The 21683-nt window shown below is 46.9% G+C and overlaps 1 protein-coding gene across 1 annotated transcript in view; it reads right to left on the bottom strand.

The window, feature by feature from the left end:
* The window catches only part of PCDH1 (protocadherin 1), a 112160-nt gene that overhangs the window by 57283 nt on the left and 33194 nt on the right, over positions 1-21683 (bottom strand). The window contains exon 3 of the mRNA XM_077824768.1: positions 126-345. Coding sequence (XP_077680894.1) covers positions 126-345 — 220 coding nt within the window. The remainder of the gene's footprint in view (positions 1-125; positions 346-21683) is intronic.

The following is a 21683-nucleotide window of genomic DNA, read 5'->3' as shown; positions in this document are numbered from 1 at the left end:
AACATGGCTACTAACCCCCACACCTATCCCTCCTCCATGGGATGCAGATTTGCAAGGCTTTGAAGTGCCTGCACCAAGACAATCTGCAGGAAGGAGGCTGACATGCATGCAGCAGGCTCTCTTACCGTTCTCAGGGTGCTCCATCTCCCCAATACTACCGTCGGGTGTGGTGCGCTCATAATGATCCTCAGGAAGAGCTAGTGGCCCAATCCGGGGCCCTGATGATGACTTGCTGCTGGGCGTCTCTGACTCTTCTAGCCCGCTGTCATAGTAACTATGTTGAGAGGGGTCCTGCAAGTCCTGTGCCTGATTAGCTGCAGAGAATGTCACTCGGCGATGAGGTAACTGCAAAGCAGAAAAGAAAAGAGATAAGAGGGGATACCAGCCACCCACAGGGAGTGATCAGGACTGGTTATGAAACCTGACCTCCCCAGCAAAGCACTGAGGACAAAGAACCACAGCTTTCTCTTGACCCTAAGCCCTGCCAACTGAAAAAAATCTTTCATTTCATGAGCCCCCCAATGGACAACATCTCCAACCTCAGAGTATCCCCACTCCCCTCCCAAAAAAAAGTGTCACCTCCCCTCATCTCAGGTGTCTCCCCTTGACTGACACCATCACTCACCTCAGGGGTCTTTCTGGTTTTCACCAAAGAAATCTGCCCCCCAACAGACATGATCTCTCACCTCAGAGTCCACCCTCCAATTTACACCATCTCAGAAACACCCCACCACCCAACAGACATCATCTCCTATTTCAGAACTCCATGGAATCACCCCCTCATCTCCCTTACTACCATATCACCTCAGAGAACCCCCAATTGACATAATCTCTTACCTCAGAACCGTCCCTGACTAGCAGTCCTCCAGCTAACATCATCTCTCATCTCACAGTCCCACACAGGAATTACATTACACCAACTCTTATCTCAGAGCCAACTCCTTCCACAACAGACACAATCTCCAACTCAGAGGAACCCCAGCAGAGTTCCACAGAACAGGGTGCCAGAACTGCCTGATCTTTGACTACCCAGCTGACATAATCTCACACCTCAAAGTCCCATTCACACCTGACATCACCTCTAATCTCAGGGGTCTTCCCTCAACTAAAACCATCTCTCATCTCAGAGACCCTGATTGACATAAACTCATAGACTTTAAGGCCAGAAAGGACCATCATGATCATATAGTCTGACCTCCTTCACTTCAGAGGCCACAGAAACTCACTCACCCACTCCTGTGATAGGACCATAATCTCTGGATGAATGCTGGAAGTCCTCAAATCTTGATTTAAAGACTGCAAGTGACAGACAATCCATCATTTACTCTACTTCAAACCAGCAAATTAAGAGTGCCCTATGATACAAAGGAAGGCAAAAAAAACCCAGGGTCTCTGCCAATCTAACCTAGGGAAACACTCCTTCCTGACCTCAAATATAGGGATCAGTTAGACTCTGAGCTTGTGAATGCAACCCACCAGCCAGACACCTGGGAAAGAATTCTTTATACTCAGAGCCCTCCCCAGTGTCCCAATTCCAGCTGTTGGAAATATTTACTGATCTCTTACCTCAACCCGCACTGACACCAACACCCATCTCAGAGTCCCCCAAGTGATACCAACTCTTACTTCAGTGCAAACCTTACTATTGATACCATCTCTTACCGTAGAGCAACCCTTCCTGACTGCTACCAACTCTCTCCTCAGAGCAACCTTGCGATTGATACCAACCCTCACCTCAGTGCAATCCTCCCCTGATACCAACATTCAAATCAGAGGGCACCCCGGATTGACACCACTTCTCACCTCAGTACAATACCCTTGATTGATTCCAACTCTCACCTCAATGCAACCCCCAGCTGACACCAACTCACACCTCAGAGTAACCCCCCAATTTATACCAACATTCACATCAGAGGGCACCGACTGATACCACCTCTCACCTCAACACAATCACCTTGATTGATTCAAACTATCACATCAGTGCAATTCCCCTCCATCCCAATCGATACCAACTCTAACCTGAGCACTACCCCCTGATTGACAGCAACAGTCACATGAGAGAAATCCCCAGGATTTATACCAACTCTGACCTTGGAGCAACTCCCCGATTAATACCAACTCTCAACTCAGAGAAACCGCCCTCATTTATGCCACCCCATCTCAGTGCAACCCCACATTTCACACTAATTCTCATCTTAGGAGAACTGCCCCCCCCCACACTTAATACTAACTCTGACCTGAGAGCAACCCTTCTGATTTACACCACCTCTCACCTTACAGCAGGCCTCTGATTGACTCAAACTTTCATTTCAGAGCAACCCTCCAATAGATATTAACTCTCATCCCAGCACAACCCCAAAATGATTTAAATTCTCGCCTCATTGCAACCCCCTTGACTGATACCAGTTCTCCCCCCACAATTGACAGGAACTCTGAACACTGAGCAACCCCTATAATTGATACCAACTATCACGTCAGAGAACACACACCCAGATGACATCAACTATCACAGCAGAGTAACACACAACCCCAGTTGGTACCAACTCTCACCTCAGATTAACCCCAACTGACATCAATTCTCAGCTCAGAGCAATCCCCGGATCATTAAAACTATCACCTCAGCACAACCCCCCACAGATACAAAAAATCTCACAGCAGAGAACCCCCCTGCCCCAATTGATACCACCTCTCACATCAGTACAACCAACTTGATTGATGCCAACTTTCCCCTCATCACAGCCCCCAATCAATATCAGCTCTTACCACAGAGCAACCTCCTGAATGATACCAATTCACAATTCAGAGCAACCCCCCACAATTTATACCAACTCTTACCTCAGAGCAACCCCCCGATTGTCACCAACTTTCACCTCAGCACAACCTCGTCCCCATTGATACCAACCATGATCTCAGTGTAACCTCAGCCACTGATACCAATTCTTACTTCAGAGTGCTCCTCCCGATTGATAACACCTGTCATCTAAGCGCAACACCCTCAGTAGTGCTTAGGTGACAGGTGTTATAAGAAGTATAAAAATATTGCTCAGGCATGCAGGAAGGCTAAATCACACTTGGAGCTGCAGCTAGCAAGAGATGTTAAGAGTAACAAGAAGGATTTCTTCAGGTATGTTAGAAACAAGAAGGTCAGGGAAAGTGTGGGCCCCTTACTGAATGGGGGAGGCAACCTAGTGACAGAGGATGTGGAAGAAGCTAATATACTCAATACTTTTTTTGCCTCTGTCTTCATGAACAAGGTCAGCTCCCAGATTACTGCACTGGGCAGCACAGTATGGGGGAGAGGTGACCAGTCCTCTGGAGAAAGAAGTGGTTCAGGACTATTTAGAAAAACTGGATGAGCACAAGTCCATGGGGCCAAATGCACTGCATCTGAGGGTGCTAAGGAAGTTGGAAAATGTGATTGCAGAGCCATTGGCCATTATCTTTGAAAACTCATGGCAATCAGGGGAGGAGCTGCATGACTGGAAAAAGGCTGATGTAGTGCCCATCTTTTAAAAAGAGAAGAAGGAGGATGTGGGGAACTACAGGCCAGTCAGCCTTGCCTCAGTCCCTGGAAAAATCATGGAGCAGGTCCTCAAGGAATCAGTTTGAAGCACTTAGAGGAGAGGAAAGTGATCAGGAACAGTCAGCATGGATTCACCAAGGGCAAGTCATGCCTGACTGATCTAATTGCCTTCTATGACGAGATAACTGGCTCTGTGGATGAGGGGACAGCAGTGGACGTGTTATTACTTGACTTTAGTAAAGCTTTTGATATGGTCTCCCACAGTATTCTTGCCAGCAAGTTAAAGAAGTATGGGCTGGATGAATGGACCATAAGATGGATAGAAAGCTGGCTAGATCAATGGGCTCAACGGGTAGTGATCAATGGCTCCATGTCTAGTTGGCAGCCGGTATCAAGCGGAATGCCCCACGGGTCGGTCCTGGGGCCGGTTTTGTTCAATATCTTCATTAATGATCTGGAGGATGGCCTGGATTGCACCCTCAGCAAGTTTGCAGATGACACTAAACTGGGAGAAGTGGTAGGTATGCTGGAGGGTAGGGATAGGATACAGAGGGACCTAGACAAATTAGAGGATTGGAAGTGATCATTCCCCTCTATTTGGCATTGGTGAGGCCTCATCTGGAGTACTGTGTCCAGTTTTGGGCCCCACACTACAAGAAGGATGTGGAAAAATTGGAAAGAGTCCAGTGGAGGGTAACAAAAATGATTAGGGAGCTGGAGCACATGACTTATGAGGAGAGGCTGAGGGAACTGGGATTATTTAGTCTGCAGAAGAGAAGAATGAGGGGCAATTTGATAGCTGCTTTCAACTAGACTCATAGAATATCAGGGTTGGAAGGGACCTCGGGAGGTCATCTAATCTAACCCCTGCTCAAAGCAGGACCAATCCCCCATAGTTGCCCCAGATCCCTAAATGGCCCCCTCAAGGATTGAACTCACAACCCTGGGTTTAGCAGGCCAATGTTCAAACCACTGAGCTATCCCTCCCCCCCATCATAGACTTTAAGGTCAGAAGGGACCATTATGATCGTCTAGTCCAGGGGTCTCAAACTCAAATGACCACGAGGGCCACATGAGGACTAGTGCATTGGCCCTCACTGACACCCCCCCCCCGCCCCTGGCCCCGCCCCCCCTCCACCTCTTCCATGAGGCCCCACACCTGCCCTGCTTCTTCCCACCCCGTCCCGCCCCCATTCCAACCCCTTCATAGAATATCAGGGTTGGAAGGGACCTCAGGAAGTCATCTAGTCCAACCCCCTGCTCAAAGCAGGACCAATCCCCGACTAAATCATCCCAGCCAGGGCTTTCTCAAGCCTGACCTGAAAAACCTCTAACAAAGGAAATTCCACCACCTCCCTAGGTAACGCATTCCAGTGTTTCACCACCCTCCTAGTGAAAAAGTTTTTCCTAATATCCAACCTAAATCTCCCCCACTGCAACTTGAGACCATTACTCCTTGTTTTGTCATTTCCTACCACTGACAACAGTCTAGAGCCATCCTCTTTGGAACCCCCTTTCAGGTAGTTGAATCCCCCCTCATTCTTCTCTTCTGAAGACTAAACATCCCCAGTTCCCTCAGCTTCTCCTCATAAGTCATGTGTTCCAGTCCCCTAATCATTTTTGTTGCCCTCTGCTGGATTCTTTCCAATTTTTCCACATCCTTCTTGTAGTATGGGGCCCAAAACTGGACACAGTACTCCAGATGAGGCCTCACCAATGTCGAATAGAGGGGAACAATCACGTCCCTTGGTCTGCTGGCAATGCCCCTACTTATACACCCCAAAATGCCATTGGCCGCCTTGGCAACAAGGGCACACTGTTTACTCATATCCAACTTCTGATCCACTGTAACCCCTAGGTCCTTTTCTGCAGAACTGCTGCCAAGGCATTCGGTCCCTAGTCTGTAGCGGTGCATTGGATTCTTCCATCCTAAGTGCAGGACTCTGCACTTATCCTTATTGAACCTCATCAGATTTCTTTTGGCAAAATCCTCCAATTTGTCTAGGCTCCTGTTCTTTTTGCAGATACAGACTAACACGGCTGCTACTCTGAAATGTATCATTCTTGTATCTGAAGCTAGAAATATGAACTATTAGTCTGAAGTCGTATTGTAACTGTGCAAAGTGTGGACCATAAATGGAGGCTTGGAATGTTGATGGCTCCTATTAATTAGGACAATTGGTTGTAAATGGCTGTTTATTTGTAAGCCTTCCTGTGTCCGTTGGTGCCAGCCAGTGAGTAATGAAGTCTCACAGAGCATGTGAACATGTCACATGATGCTGGAATCCATCTTAAACCTGGTGCTTTTCCATTTAGAAGGAAGGGTGGGAACCCAGAGAGATTAAAAGGATTCCCGCCTTGTGCCAAAGACACAAAAGGGGGTGGAACAGAACAAAGGGGGCTGCCAGTCATGAGAAATCCCCTAGTTACCACCTGAGCTGGAACTAACAAGAACTGTAGCAGGGGAAAGGATTGGGCCCAGACTAAGGAGTCTAGTCTGTGAAAGAAGCTTATTGGAACGTCTCTGAGGGTGAGATTTACCTGTATTCAGTTTCTTAAATGTATTAGGCTTAGACTTGCATGTTTTGTTTTATTTTGCTTGGTAACTTACTTTGTTCTATCTGTTATTACTTAAAACCACTTATATCCTACTTTTTATACTTAATAAAATCACTTTTGTTTATTAATTAACCCAGAGTAAGTGATTAATACCTGGGGGAGCAAACAGCTGTGCATATCTATCAGTCTTATAGAGGGCAGACAATTTATGATTTTACGCTGTATATGTTTTATACAGAGTAAAACAGATTTATTTGGGGTTTAGATCCCATTGGGAACTGGGTGTCTGGGTGCTGGAGATAAGTGACTTACTGAGCAGTTTTTGATTAATGTCTGCAGCTTTGGGGGCGTGGACCAGACCTGGGTCTCTGTTGCAGCAGACTAGTGTGTCTGGCTCAACAAGGCAGGGTTCTGGTGTCCCAAGCTGGCAGTGGAAAACAGGCTCAGAGATAATTCCAACACGCCAGGTGACAGTCCCAAGGGGTTCTCTGTGTCTGAACCTGTCACAGTCTTCGTGACAGTTAACAGACATAGGAGAGTAGTGCAGGATCCATCCCTTCTCACAAAGATGCTGGGGTGCAGAGCAAAGAAGAGCTGTTGAAAAAATGCTGCGAAAGAAAGCCAGAAGCCCATGGAGTGCTGGAACAGAAAGCAATGCATCACGGGACATTTAGCACTGTCCCAACATGCGCCGCGATCTACTCCATCGTCCCACAACATCTAGCGACAGAAGGATTGTGGGATAGGTACCCACAGTGCATTGCTCACACTGATGATGGTCCCCCCCACTGTGGACGCAATCTGCCGACAGAGGGAGAAAGTATGAACATGAAATTGTGATTTTTATTATGTTGACTTTTGGGTGTCACATCACTTTTGTCGACACAAATTGGTAGTGTAGACATGGCCTAACTCTCACCTCAGAACCACTGCCTCTGATTGACACTAAGTCTCACCTCAGCACAATTCCCCCTCCTCCCCGAAACTAACTCTCACCACAAAGCCAACCCACCCCTCTTAAATGGGAATTAAAAAGAACAAGTCACAACAGTGAAATGCCTACAAGCTGTATGGAAACTTTTTTAAAAGGCCATAATAGAGGCTCATATTAAATGCATACCCCACATAATGATGGGTCTAAATTAGCTGTTACTACTCAAGAAAGAGATCTTGGGGTCATTGTGGATAGTTCCCTGAAAACATCCACTCAATGTGCAGTGGCTGTCAAAAAAAAGAACAGAATGCTGGGAATAATTAAGAAAGGGATAGATAATAGGACAGAAAATATCATGTTGCCTCTATATAAATCCATGGTACTCCCACATCTTGAATACTGTGTACAGATGTGGTCGCCCCATCTCAAAAAAGATATATTGGAATTGGAAAAGGTTCAGAAAAGGGCAAGAGAAATTATTAGGGGTATGGAACGTCTTCCGTATGAGGAGAGATTAATAAGACTGGGACTTTTCAGCTTGGAAAAGAGACGGCTAAAGAGAGATATGATTGAGGTCTATAAAACCATGACTGGTATAGAGAAAGTAGATAAGGAAGTGTTTACTACTTCTCATAACACAAGAACTAGTTGTCACCAAATGAAATTAATAGGCAGCAGGTTTTAAACAAATAAAAGGAAGTATTTCTTCACACAACACACAGTCAACCTGTGGAACTCTTTGCCAGAAGATGTTGTGAAGGCCAAGACCATAACAAGGTTCAAAAAAGAACTAGATAAATTCATGGAGCTTAGGTCCATCAATGGCTATTAGCCAGGATGGGCAGGAATGGTGTCCTTAGCTTCTGTTTGCCAGAAGCAGGGAATGAGCAACACTTGATGATTACTTGTTCTGTTCATTCCCTCTGGGGCACCTGGCACTGGCAACTGTCAGAAGACAGGATACTGGGCTAAATGGACCTTTGGTCTGACCCAGTAGGGCCATTCTTATGTTCTTATAAAAAACACAGTAAGAGGACCAAAAAATGCCACCGTCGCTTAACAACAGAGTAAAAGAGGCAATTAGAAGCAAAAGGGCATCCTTTAAAATTGGAAGTCAAATCCTACTGCGGAAAATAGAAAAGAGCATAAACTCTGGCAAGTCAAGTGTAAAATTAGGCAGGCCAAAAAAGAATTTGACAAGCAACTAGCAAAAGACTCAAAAAAACCAGCAAAAACATTTTTAGTGCATCAGAAGCTGGAAGTCTGCCAAACCATTAGTGGGGCAATTTGATGACCAAGGTGCTCAAGAAGCACTTACCAGGACCAGATGGTATCACCCAAGATTTCTGAAGAAACTCAAATATGACACTGCAGAACTACTAACTGTGGTAGGTAAATTACACTTAAATCAGCTTCTGTATCAGATGTCTAGAGGATAGCTAATGTGACACCAATTTTTTAGAAAAGTTCCAGAGGCAATCCTGGCAATTACAGGCTGGTAAGCCTAACTTCAGTAGCAGTCAAATTCTTTGAAACTATAGTAAAGAACAGAATTATCAGAGACATAGATAAACACAATTAGTCGGGGAAGAGCCAATACAGCTTTTGTAAAGGGAAATCATGACTCATCGATCTATTAGAATTCTTTGAGACGGCAACAAGCATGTGGACCAGTGGATATAGTGTACTTGGACTTTCAGAAAACCTTTGACAAAGTCCCTCCCCAGAGGCTCTTAAGCAAAGTAAGGGGTCATGGGATAAGAGGGAAGGTCCTCTTATGAACCTAAAAGACAGGAAACAAAAGATAGGAATAAGTGGTCAGTTTTTAGAATGGAAAAAGGTAAATAGTGGTGACCCCAGGAATCTGTAGTGAGACCAGTGCTGTTCAACATCTTCATAAATGATCTGGAGAAAGTGGTAAACAGTGAAGTGGGAAACCTTGCAAATGATACAAAATTATTCAAGATAGTTAAGTGCAAAGCGACTTCAAATTGTCACAAAGGGAATCTCACAAGACTGGGTGACAAAATGGCAGAAAAAATTCAATGTTGACAAATGCAAAGTAATGCACATTGGAAAACATACTATACATACAAAATGATGGGGGCATTAAACTAGCTGTTACCACTCAAGAATGAGACCTTGAAGTCATTGTGTATAGTTCTCTGAAAACATCTGCTGAGTGTTCAGTGGCAGACCAAAAATACCTAACAGAATGTTAAGAACTATTAGGAAAGGGACAGATAATAGGGCAGTAAAAATAATGCCACAATATCAATCCATGGCATGCCCACACCTTGAATACTGAATGCAGTTCTGGTTGCCTCATCTCAAAAAAGATAGATTAGAAATGGAAAGGTGCAGAGAAGGGCAACAAAAATTATTAAGGATTTGGAACGGCTGCCATATGAGGAAAGATTAAAAAGACTGGGACTGTTCAGCTTGGAAAAGAGACAACTAAGGGGGGATATGACAGAGGTCTATAAAATCATGAGTGGTGGGGAGAGAGTGAATAAGAAACCATTATTTTACCCCTTCGCGTAACAGAAGAACCAGAGGTCACGCAATGAAATTAATAGGTAGCAGGTTTAAAACAAAAAAAAGGAAGTATTTCTTCACACAAGGCACAGTCAACCTGTGGAACTCATTGCCAGGAGACGTTGTGAAGGCCAAAACTATAACTGGGTTCACAAAAGAATTAGGTAAGTTCATGGAGGATAAGCCTATCAATGGCTATTAGCGAAGATGGTCTGGGGTGCAATCCCATGCTCTGTGTCCCCAAGCATCTCACTGCCAGATGCTGGGAATGGTTGATGGGATGGATCACTTGATAATTGCCCTGTTCAGTTCATCGCCTTTGAAGCATCTGGCACTGGCCACTGACAGAAGACAGAATATTGGACTAGATGGACCATTGATCTGACCCAGTATGGCAATTCTTATGTTCTTATACCACCTCTTATCTCAGAGCAACCTCTCAACTGATACCAACTCTCACCTCAGAGCAACCCCTGCCCATTGACACTAACTCCCACGTCGGAGGAACCTCCCATTAATACTTCCCTGACGGCCCCAACACGGACCTGACCCGGACTTGCTGTGGCCAGGGGAGAGGAGTCCCTCCCTCAGCCCAGCCCGGCCCAGGCCCACCCGAGCTGCTGGGAAGAGGAGCCCCTCCCTCAGCTCAGCCCAGCCCCACCGGAGCTGCCACAGCCAGGGAGAAGCACCTCTCCCGCGGCCCCGAGCTGCTGCGGCAAGGGCTGGGGTGAGTCCTCTTTCCCCACCACAGTCCCGGGGCAGCCTCCACCCCAAAGCCCTCATCCCCGGCCCCACCCCACAGCCAGCACCCCACCACACCCCTCATCTGCCCCACCTCAGAGCCTTCACCCCTAGCCAGAACCCTCAACCCCTGCACCCAACCCTGAGTCCTCTCCTGAACCCCTCATCCCTAGTCACATCCCAGAGCCCCCAGCCAGAGCCCTCACCCACACACACCCCAACCCTCTGCCCCAGACCTGAGCCCCCTCCCACACTTCGAACCTATCGGCCCCACCCCCCTCACATGAATTTTGTTATGTGCACCAATATGAAGGTGATGTTTCACACATCACCTCCATATTGGTACACATAACAAAATTCATTCCGCACACGGACGTAAAAAATTAGAAGGAACACTGATAACTCTCACCTGAGAGCAACCTCACCTAATTGATACCAAGTCTCACCTTACAGCAGCCCCCCAATTTACACCAACTCTGACCTCACTGCAAGCCCACAATTGATCTCAACTCTCACCTCAGAACAACCCTCTGATTGACACCAATTCTTACCTCAGAGCAACCCCCGACTGACACTAAGGCTATGACTACACTAGAGAGCTTACAGCGACACAGCTGCACCAATGCAACTGTAAGCTCTCTAGTGTAGCCGCTCTAAGACGACAGGAGAGAGCTCTCCCGTCAACTTAACTACTCCAGCCTCACAAGAGGCAGTCACTATGTCAGCAGGAGAATCTGCACACTGGCGCTAAAGTCAATATAAGTTATGTCACTCAGGGAGTGGCTCAGTCTCACCCCTGAGCTACATGACTTATGTCAACTTATGCTGTAGTAAGAACGATGAGTACTTGTGGCACCTTAGAGACTAACAAATTTATTTCAGCATAAGCTTTCGTGGGCTAAAACCCACTTCATCAGATGCATGCAATGGAAAATACAGTAGGAAGATATATATGTACACAGAGAGCATGAAAAAATGGGTGTTGCCATACCCACTATAACGAGAGTGAGCAGTTAATGTGAGCTATTACCAGCAGGAGAGGGGGGGGGGGGGGAACCTCTTGCATTGATAATCAGGATGGCCCATTTCCAACAGCTGATAAGAAGGTGTGGGTAACAGTAGGGGGGAAAATAAGCATGGGGAAATAGTTTTACTTAGTGTAATAACCCCTCCACTCCCAGTCTTTATTCAAGCCTAAGTTAATGGTGTCCAGTTTGCAAATTAACTCCAATTCAGCAGTCTCTCATTGGAGTCTGTTTCTGAACGTTTTTTGTTGTAGTATTGCCACTTTTAGGTCTGTAATCAAGTGACCAGGGAGACTGAAGTGTTCTCCGACTGGTTTTTGAATGTTATAATTCTTGACGTCTGATTTGTGTCCATTTATTCTTTTACGTAGAGACTGTCCAGTTTGACCAATGTACATGGCAGAGGGGCATTGCTGGCACATGATGGCATATATCACATTGGTAGATGTGCAGGTGAACGAGCCTCTGATAGTGTGGCTGATGTGACTAGGTCCTATGATGGTGTCCCCTGAACAGATATGCGGACAGAGTTGGCAACGGGCTTTGTTGCAAGGATAGGTTCCTGGGTTAGTGTTTTTGTTGTGTGGTGTGTGGTTGCTGGTGAGTATTTGTTTCAGGTTGGGGGGCTGTCTGTAAGCAAAGACTGGCCTGTCTCCCAAGATCTGTGAGAGTGAGGGATCGTCCTTCAGGATAGGTTGTAGATCCTTGATGATGCGCTGGAGAGGTTTTAGTTGGGGGCTGAAGGTGACGGCTAGTGGTGTTCTGTTACTTTCTTTGTTGGGCCTGTCCTGTAGTAGGTGACTTCTGGGTACTCTTCTGGCTCTGTCAGTCTGTTTCTTCACCTCAGCAGGTGGGTATTGTAGTTGTAAGAATGCTCTTGTAGAGATCTTGTAGGTGTTTGTCTCTGTCTGAGGGGTTGGAGCAAATGTGGTTGTATTTTAGAGCTTGGCTGTAGACAATGGATCGTGTGGTGTGGCCTGGATGAAAGCTGGAGGCATGTAAGTAAGTATAGCGGTCAGTAGGTTTCCAGTATAGAGTGGTGTTTATGTGACCATCGCTCATTAACACTGTAGTGTCCAGGAAGTGGATCTCTTGTGTGGACCAGTCCAGGCTGAGATTGATGGTGGGATGGAAATTGTTGAAATCATGGTGGTATTCCTCAAGGGCTTCTTTGCCATGGGTCCAGATGATTATGCTGTAGTATAGCCTAAGGGTTCTCAACCTTTTTCCTTCTGAGGCCCACCCAACATGCTATAAAATCTCCAAGGCCCACCTGTGCCACAATAACTGGTTTCTGCGTATAAAAGCTAGCGCTGATGTAAGGAAGTAGCAAGCAGGGCAATTGCCTGGGGCCCCATGCCACAGGGGCCCTGCAAAGCTACATTGCTCAGGCTTTGGCTTCAGCCCCAGCTGTTGGGGCTCAGGGCCCCGGCTTCAGCCCCATGCAGTGAGGCTTTGGCTTTCTGCCTTGGGCCCAAGTAAGTCTAATGCTGGCCCTGCTTGGCAGACCCCCTGAAACCTGCTCATGGCCCCCCAGCAGGCCCCAGACCCCTGGTTGAGAACCACTGGTGTAGACACACCCTAAATTTCAGCTCAGAACAATCATCCTAATGATACCAACTCTCACCTCAGCACACCCCTCTGATCAATAGCAACTCTCACCTGAGAGCGCACCCTGATTTATACCAGCTCTCACCTCAGAACAACCCTTCGATTGTCACCAACTCTCACCTCAAAACAACCCCCCATTGATACCAACTCTCACCTCAGAACAATTCCCAAATGACACACTATCTCTCAACTCAGAGCCCTCCCTCTGGCACCAATGAATAACTGACATGATGTGCCCACTGTGCAATCCTTCACATCAGAGTCCTCCCTGGCAGAGCACAGTGAAGAAGAGTCCCTAGTATACCTGATCCCTGACTGACACAATCTCTCACCTCACAGCCTTAACACAAACTCACAACACTTCCTCACCTCAGGTGTCTCCCCAAGTTGGCTCCATATCTTAGCTCAGAACCCCCTTGACTGACATTACCACTCCGCTCAGAGCTGCCCCCTCCACAACTGATGCCATCTCTCAGCCAGAGCCCTCCCTAGTAGGGCGCCACCAACAAGGGTCACCATGCTTGTCCAATTCCTAACTCCCCAGCTGACGCAATCTCACACCTCAGATTCCTTTCCACTGATATCAACTCTCCCCTCAGGGATCTCCCGCATACTGAAACCATCTCTTTTCACAGCCCTCAGGACTGACACCATTTCTCACCTCAGAAACACCTGGCCCTACCCCACTGAACGACACAATCTCACTTCAGAGGGTACTTACCCCACACCGAGTGACATGATCTCTGACCTGACAGCCCCTACTCAAAGTCACCAGAGCCCTGGGCTGTGTAGCTGTCTCCCCTCATGGAGCCAATGGATCCTGTGAGTTGTGTGCCGAGGCTGGGTTTGGCTCAAGTGTGTGGCTGGAGTGAGGTTCTCACACCTTCAGCCCTGCTGGTGAAATCTCCAGAGTCTCCTTGGTTCTGAGAAGCAGGGAGGAAGGGATCATGCCAACTGCTGGTCAGGTACCTCTGGCCTAGGTGCGGGTGTTGGTTTCTTCCCCAACTGGTGAAGAGAGGCAGCCTGGAACAACAGTTCAGGCAAGTGTGAACTGCCCCATTAATCCAAAGCAGGGTTAACTCTGAAACCTAATTGTGATACTTCAAATGTCAATTATTATAGCAGAAACATCGCTAATGTGCTTGTCTGACAACTGCCAATTAATTCTGATGCCTCCCCAGATGCCAAAAGTCCCAACTACCCCCTAGTCAGTTGCCAAAATCTCCAGCTTCTCCACCAGCTACTACAATGCAGTACCTTACAGTACTGAAACTCTAAAAGCCAAGCCAAATGTACAGAATATCAAAACAGCCCTGATATGGGGGCCATGCTGGTGAATGAGATAGTCAATTTCAGATTAATTAATTAAATACTTTTTAAATTGATCCAGAGCTACTGCAAGATTTCTAGTCTGCTGTGCCAACCAGGCAGTCTTGCCACAGAACTACAGGTCCAGCTTACTTCACTATACATAGGGTCCTTACTGTTTGTGAACATAAGAATGGCCATACTGGGTAAGAACAAAGGTCCATCATGCCAGGTGCCCAAGAGGGAATGAACAGAACAGGTATCATCAAGTGATCCATCCCCTGTCGCCCATTCCCTGCTTCTAGCAAAAAGACGCTAGGGACAGCATCCCTGCCCATCCTGGCTAATAGCCATTAATGGACCTATCCTTCATGAACTTATCTACTTGTTTTTGGAACCCTGTTATAGTCTTGGCCTTCACAACATCTTCTGGCAAAGAGTTCCACAGGCTGACTGTGCGTCACATGGAGACTTCTTCATTTGTCACTGAAAAGCAGCTGCATCTGGGGGAGAACATAGGCATACAGAAGTGCAACACAGTATCTAAGGACTAGAAATGAAGGGAAATCTCATATATGATGGAAACCACTTGCAGGGATTTATGGAAGCAGAATTTGAATTACCTAGTTTCAAATTGTCCAGGGTAAAGAACTTATGCTCTTAGAAAGCCAGACCTTAGATCATCAATGGCCATAAGTGATCAGCCTTTTGGTTTTACCCTCATTTGAATGTCAGTATTCCCTGCAATACAGCATCCCTTAGTACAGGGGTAGTCAATAGGAGGACCGCGGGCCAAATCTGGACAACCAGACACTTTTGAACGAATCGCAAAATCTTTTTATTTACTTGTTATTATCATTATTGTTATTGTGATGTGAAAAATGTTTCTCTGGAGTCTGGACCTTGACTATACCTTGCCCAAGAAATTTGGACCTTGACAAAAAATAATTGACTACCCCTCTCTTAGTACTTTGGGGTTAGCACTGACTCAGAGCAGACAGCACTCCCCTATCAAATTACCCACTCCCTGCAGCACAATGATCCCTAGCACAATACTGGGGCATCAGTCAGCACTGACTCAGAGAGAAAAGTACTCCCTACTGAGTCACTCACACCACTCCCTGTAGCACAATATCCCTTGCATCATGCTGGCATATTGGGACCATCATCTGAGATGTAGACAGTTCACAGCACAAAGAGCACATTTGTTATAGAAGGTGTATTTGAAAATGACGGACAAAGGGAATATGTACTCCTAGTGACTTTGGACACTTCCAGTGACCTATCCCCAGATATTTTTTCTTCCTTGATTGTGACCTGGAGATCAGGCCTCTTCCCACAGCACTCACACAAGTCCCCATTGTCCCCTGAACACCTCAAGGTCCCAGATCTTCAGAGATACAAGGCTACTGCGATAGCCCAGTGTGAATACAAGACCAACCCAGAGCTGCAGTTCCTCAATCAGCTGTCCTGATACTGTTAAATACTATCTAAGGGTCGGGGTCAGGGGGAGAATTGAGGCAGAACAAGGAGCAGCAGGATTAATAGGATCCACAGGGCTACAACTATTTCAATGCACGGGGGATCCAGAACTACCCCAGCAAGTTCAGTGATTCATAGGCCTGGTCTACACTGGGGCGGGGGGGGGGGGGGCGGCAATCGATCTAAGATACGCAACTTCAGCTACGAGAATAGCGTAGCTGAAGTCGACATATCTTAGATCGAATTAGAATCACTTACTTCGCGTTCTCGTGGCGTGGGATCGACAGCTGCCGCTCCCCCGTTGGCTCCGCTTCCGCCTCTCGCCCTGGTGGAGTTCCGGAGTTGACAGCAGAGTGATCGCGGATCGATTTATCACGTCTACACTAGACGCTATAAATCGATCCCCGATAAATCAATCACTACCCGATGATCTGGTGGATAGTGTAGACGTGGCCTTAGAAATATAGGAACGGCCAGACTCGGTCAGACCCAGCTCCACCCAGTCCAGTGTCCTGCCGCCAACAGTGGGCAGCACCAACTGCTTCAGAGCCGTAGGCAGATGTGGGGCAACCTCCCCCTGCTCCCCCAAATTAGACCTCATCCCAATCTCTAATCATTAGAGACTGGCTTAAACCCTGAAGCCTGAGGTTTAATATCCCTTCCACGAAGTGTGTGTCAGAAATTATGGTAACTCAACTAATTGTGATAACTCTAGGAAAGATTCATAGCTTTTAAGGCCAGATGGTACCATTATGATAATCTAATCTGACCTCTTGCATAGCAGCAGCCAGAGAACCTCACCCATTGATTCCTGCATCATCCTCATTACAGTAACTGTGGTATTTCAAGTTGTGTTGTTCACTGTTGGATTCTACTTCTGATCCTCATGAGCCCCATGTGCACAAGATCGGAATCTCTGGCCACCAGTGACAGTTAAATCTGTGCTTGTGCTCTAGATGCTCTCATGTCCACTCCAAAGAGCATAAAGGGTGGAGTGGGCCCAACATAAATACTCCAGGTGGTATAGGAGGTTGTAGTAGGGAGGCAAGAGGGTGTGTTGTGCGATCCATATGGACAAAACATCTAAAAAAACCCACAATTATTGTAGGGCAGGTAACTATTCTTTCTTCTTTGTGTGATTGTCCAGATGGATTTTACTTCTGGAGACTAGCAAGCAGCGAGATAGGTGCTTACGTCCCATTTAAATAATAATTAGAAGACAGCTCTACCAAAGCAGGCATCAGATCTTGAGCCCTCAACTAAGGAACAGTTCTGGGTGAAAGCATAAACTGATCCCCATGTAGCTGCCCTGCAAATTTCTGAAAATGGTATGCTTTTTAGACAAGCTGCAGAAACTGCCTGAGCCCTGACGGAGCGGGCTGTAACCTGCACAGGTGAATCTAATCTTGTTAACTCAGAGAATGATATAATACAATTAGAATCCCTTGTGGGCAGTCTCTGAGTGGATATTGCCTGATATATCACCCCAACAGCAAACGCTACAAACAGCCTGGGGGAGCTTCTAAAGGGTCTTGTTTTATCAAGGTAATATAAATGAGCTGTAACAAGTAAAAGGGTGTGCAATTTGGCTCCCTACTGGTTGGAATGAGGCTTGGGAAAGAACGTTGGCAAGTGAAATCATCCGAGTCAGATGAAGATCTGAAACAACCTTGGTAAAAACTTAGGTTGAGACCTAAGGGTCACTTTTTTTTGATGGAACACCATAAGGTGTAAGCTGGACCAGCCGCGAGGGCCTGAATGTCCCGTCCCCTACCCTTCAAGCTGATATTTTAGCTTCTAAAAAGGCTGTTTTCATAGACAGATGGGACAGAGAGCTCAAAAGGAGATCCCTTAAATCTTCTAAGATTTTCTAATGATCCCAAGAAGGAGAGGGCTCCTGAACTGGGAAAACACATGAATAAGGCCCCTGAGGAATCTAGCAACTATAGGATGGGAAAATATGGTGTGATCCTAGACAGGAGGATGATGAGCTGATGTTGCTATTAAATGTCCCTGATAGAGCTGATGGATAGTCCTGAGTGCTTTAGGGCAGGGATAGGCAACCTTTGGCCCACGGCCCACCAGGGTAAGCCCACTGGCGGGCTAGGCCGGTTTGTTTACCTGCCGCATCCTCAGGTTCAGCTGATCGCAGCTCCCACTGGATGCATTTCGCTGCTCCAGGCCAACAGGGGCTGCGGGAAGCGGTGGCCAGCACATCCCTCAGTACGTGCTGCTTCCCGCAGCCCCCATTGGCCTGGAGCAGCGAAATGCGGCCAGTGGGAGCTGCGATCAGCCAAACCTGCGGACGCAGCAGGTAAACAGACCGGCCCGGCCTGGCGGGGGCTTACCCTGGAGGGCCACATGCCAAAGGTTGCCAATCCCTGCTTTCGGGGTACCTAAGAGTCCTGGATAGTAGGAAGCGGGGCTTCTAAGTACAGCTCGTCAATCATTTTTAGATGAAACTTTTTTTGTCAGAAAATGCTGATTTGTCAAAACTGAAATTGTTTACAGGAAAAGGTCAGTTCTGATGAATTTATCAGATATTTTTCAGTCTGAAATGACCTTTTGTTTAGCTATTTTACGCTAATTATAGTTTATCAGTTACAAAACCAAAAAAGCTCATAGTTAGTTTTCCAGACCTGAAGAAGAGCTCTCTATGGCTCAGAGCTTGTCTCTCTCAGCAACAGAAGTTGGTCCAGTTATAGATATTACCTCACCCACTTTGTCCCTCCAATATCCTGGGACCAACATAGCTACAACAACACTGCATACATTACTTAGACTGTTAGTCTGCAAAGCATAGGAAGAAATGTTGTGCATGCTAGATGAATAGTTCTGAGTTCTAGAACATTTATGTAGAGGTGAGTCTCTTTGGGAGTCCAGAGGCCTTGGGTCTGATGGTGGTCTACAGGTATGCTCCCCATCCAAGTGTGAAGGTATCCATTATCGTCATCTTGGTAGGTAGAGATGGAGAAAAGAGTACTCCTTTGCATACCTGGAGAGGGTTCTTCCACCAATCGAACAATGAGAGGACTTCTCAGGGGACCTGCACTCTCATATCCATGTGTCATGTGCTGGGTAGATACACAGATTTCAACTGCCCCTGCATGGAGCATGAATTGAGGTCTGGCATGCTGTGTGACATAAGTTCAGGAGACTACGTAACCCAGGGTATCTGAGGTATACCCTTACAGACATTTGTGGCTAAGTCTGCCCCTGATTGATGAGGTCTACCACAGTCCTGAATCTCTCTCTTGTCGATGTGGAATCCAGCACTGCCCCATGAACTCTATTTTCTGGGTCAGCAACAGTGATGCCTTCTCTTTGTTGATCCTGAGATGCAGTATAGTGAAAACATGTAGGATTAGGTGAAGAGTCGATCACCTGCTGTGGTGATCTCCCTCGAATGATCCAATCTTCAAGGTACAGATATATTTGGCTCTCTTGTCATCTTAGGTGAGCCACTGCCAAGCACTCTTTGAATATCCTTTGGTGCTGTTGAAAGAGAAGAACTCTGAATGGGAACCTCCCACTTGGAATCTCAGTTTGTGAACCAGGTGAATTGATATGTCAAAGTAGGCATCTTGTAAGACAAGAGCCACAAACCAGGCCCAGGAACCTAAGGATGGGATTATAGAGGCTGTTACTGTCTTGAATTTGAAAGGCGGATGAACTTGTTGAGTCAATTCAAATCTCAGCCAGTATGGAGTTACCAGGATGATCATGGCTTTGTCTTCTTTGATCTTGGAAATCACCCTGGGAATCAGGGAATTGCTGGAAAGGCATACAACCAGCCTCCACTATCAGAGCAATGCATCTAGTAGTTACCCCAGGCTCAGATACATACCAATCTCCCTGGAATAAGGAAAGGATAATTTACCAAAAAGTGAGCATCTTGAATGTAAATGTTCTTATGTTCCTGTTGAGTTTTGAGGTTGCTCTTCTTGGGAGTCAGGGAATAGCAGGAATAAAATCACTTCTTTTGGTGTTCCTGCAGGATCTCCTCTGAGTCTCTTCCTGAAAAGGGACTCCACCTCTTCCAGTAGAACTCTCATGAGATGGGTTTGTGAAGAGGGAAGGAAAAGGGAGAGGAAGGTGAGGAGGCCTGGGACAGAACTGGATGGTTTTAATTGTCTCCAAGACCTCATCAGTCTTTTCATGAAAGAAGCTGCTGCCCTCATAGGGAAGATCTTTAATCCTGTCCTGTATTTCCAGCATAAGACCAGAGAATTTTAGGCAGGAATATCTTCATTACACCACCCCAGTGACCATAGTTCTGGTACGTGAGTCAGAGGACTCACAGGCAGCTCTTAAAGAAAGCCTGGCCAGGATGTGACTCTTCATTCCTAGGTTCTTTACTGCTTCCTTTTGCTCCTCTGGAAGGGAATGCAGGATAAGAATCATGGCAGCCCAAAGGGCAAAATCATACTGGGGTATGATGGTGATATAATTGGCTACTCTCAGGCCAAAAGAGCCAGATGAATATACTCTCCTGCCAAACATGACCAATATGTACGCCTGTCAAAAAGGGCAAAACATGAGGCTCTAGTTCCCCCTGATCTTCCTTCTGCTGCAGACACCAGTATAGAGTTGGCTGGTGGCTGTTGGTGAAAAACTGGTGACCTTGATACTGCCAAGAATGACCTTGAGCGGATCACTGCGGACTACGTGGCTCTGGGAAGAAGGATAAAGGAGTTTGAGGTGCAAGTGGTGTTCTCGTCCATCCTCCCCATGGAAGGAAAAGGCCTGGGTAGGGACCGTCGAATCGTGGAAGTCAACGAATGGCTACGCAGGTGGTGTCGGAGAGAAGGCTTTGGATTCTTTAACCATGGGATGGTGTTCCATGAAGGAGGAGTGCTGGACAGAGACGGGCTCCACCTTACGAAGAGAGGGAAGAGCATCTTTGCAAGCAGGCTGGCTAACCTAGTGAGGAGGGCTTTAAACTAGGTTCACCGGGGGAAGGAGACCAAAGCCCTGAGGTAAGTGGGAAAGCGGGATACCGGGAGGAAGCACAGGCAGGAATGTCTGTGAGGGGAGGGCTCCTGCCTCATACTGAGAATGAGGGGCGATCAGCAGGTTATCTCAAGTGCTTATATACAAATGCACAAAGCCTTGGAAACAAGCAGGGAGAACTGGAGGTCCTGGTGATGTCAAGGAATTATGATGTGATTGGAATAACAGAGACTTGGTGGGATAACTCACATGACTGGAGTACTGTCATGGATGGTTATAAACTGTTCAGGAAGGACAGGCAGGGCAGAAAAGGTGGGGGAGTAGCACTGTATGTAAGGCAGCAGTATGACTGCTCAGAGCTCCGGTACGAAACTGCAGAAAAACCTGAGTGTCTCTGGATTAAGTTTAGAAGTGTGAGCAACAAGAGTGATGTAGTGGTGGGAGTCTGCTTTAGACCACCGGATCAGGGGGATGAGGTGGATGAGGCTTTCTTCCGGCAGCTCGCAGAAGCTACTAGATTGCACGCCCTGGTTCTCATGGGTGACTTTAATTTTCCTGATATCTGCTGGGAGAGCAATACAGCAGTGCATAGACAATCCAGGAAGTTTTTGGAAAGCGTAGGGGACAATTTCCTGGTGCAAGTGCTAGAGGAGCCAACTAGGGGGGGAGCTTTTCTTGACCTGCTGTTCACAAACCGGGAAGAATTAGTGGGGGAAGCAAAAGTGGATGGGAATCTGGGAGGCAGTGACCATGAGTTGGTTGAGTTCAGGATCCTGACACAGGGAAGAAAGGTAAGCAGCAGGATACAGACCCTGGACTTCAGGAAAGCAGACTTTGACTCCCTCAGGGAACTGATGGGCAGGATCCCCTGGGGGACTAACATGAAGAGGGAAGGAGTCCAGGAGAGCTGGCTGTATTTCAAGGAATCCCTGTTGAGGTTACAGGGACAAACCATCCCGATAAGTCGAAAGAATAGTAAATATGTCAGGCGACCAGCTTGGCTTAACGG

This window comes from Eretmochelys imbricata, chromosome 8 (genome assembly GCF_965152235.1).
Source record: "Eretmochelys imbricata isolate rEreImb1 chromosome 8, rEreImb1.hap1, whole genome shotgun sequence".
NCBI lineage: Eukaryota > Metazoa > Chordata > Testudines > Cheloniidae > Eretmochelys > Eretmochelys imbricata.
This window is presented reverse-complemented; position numbering and strand designations above follow the sequence as displayed.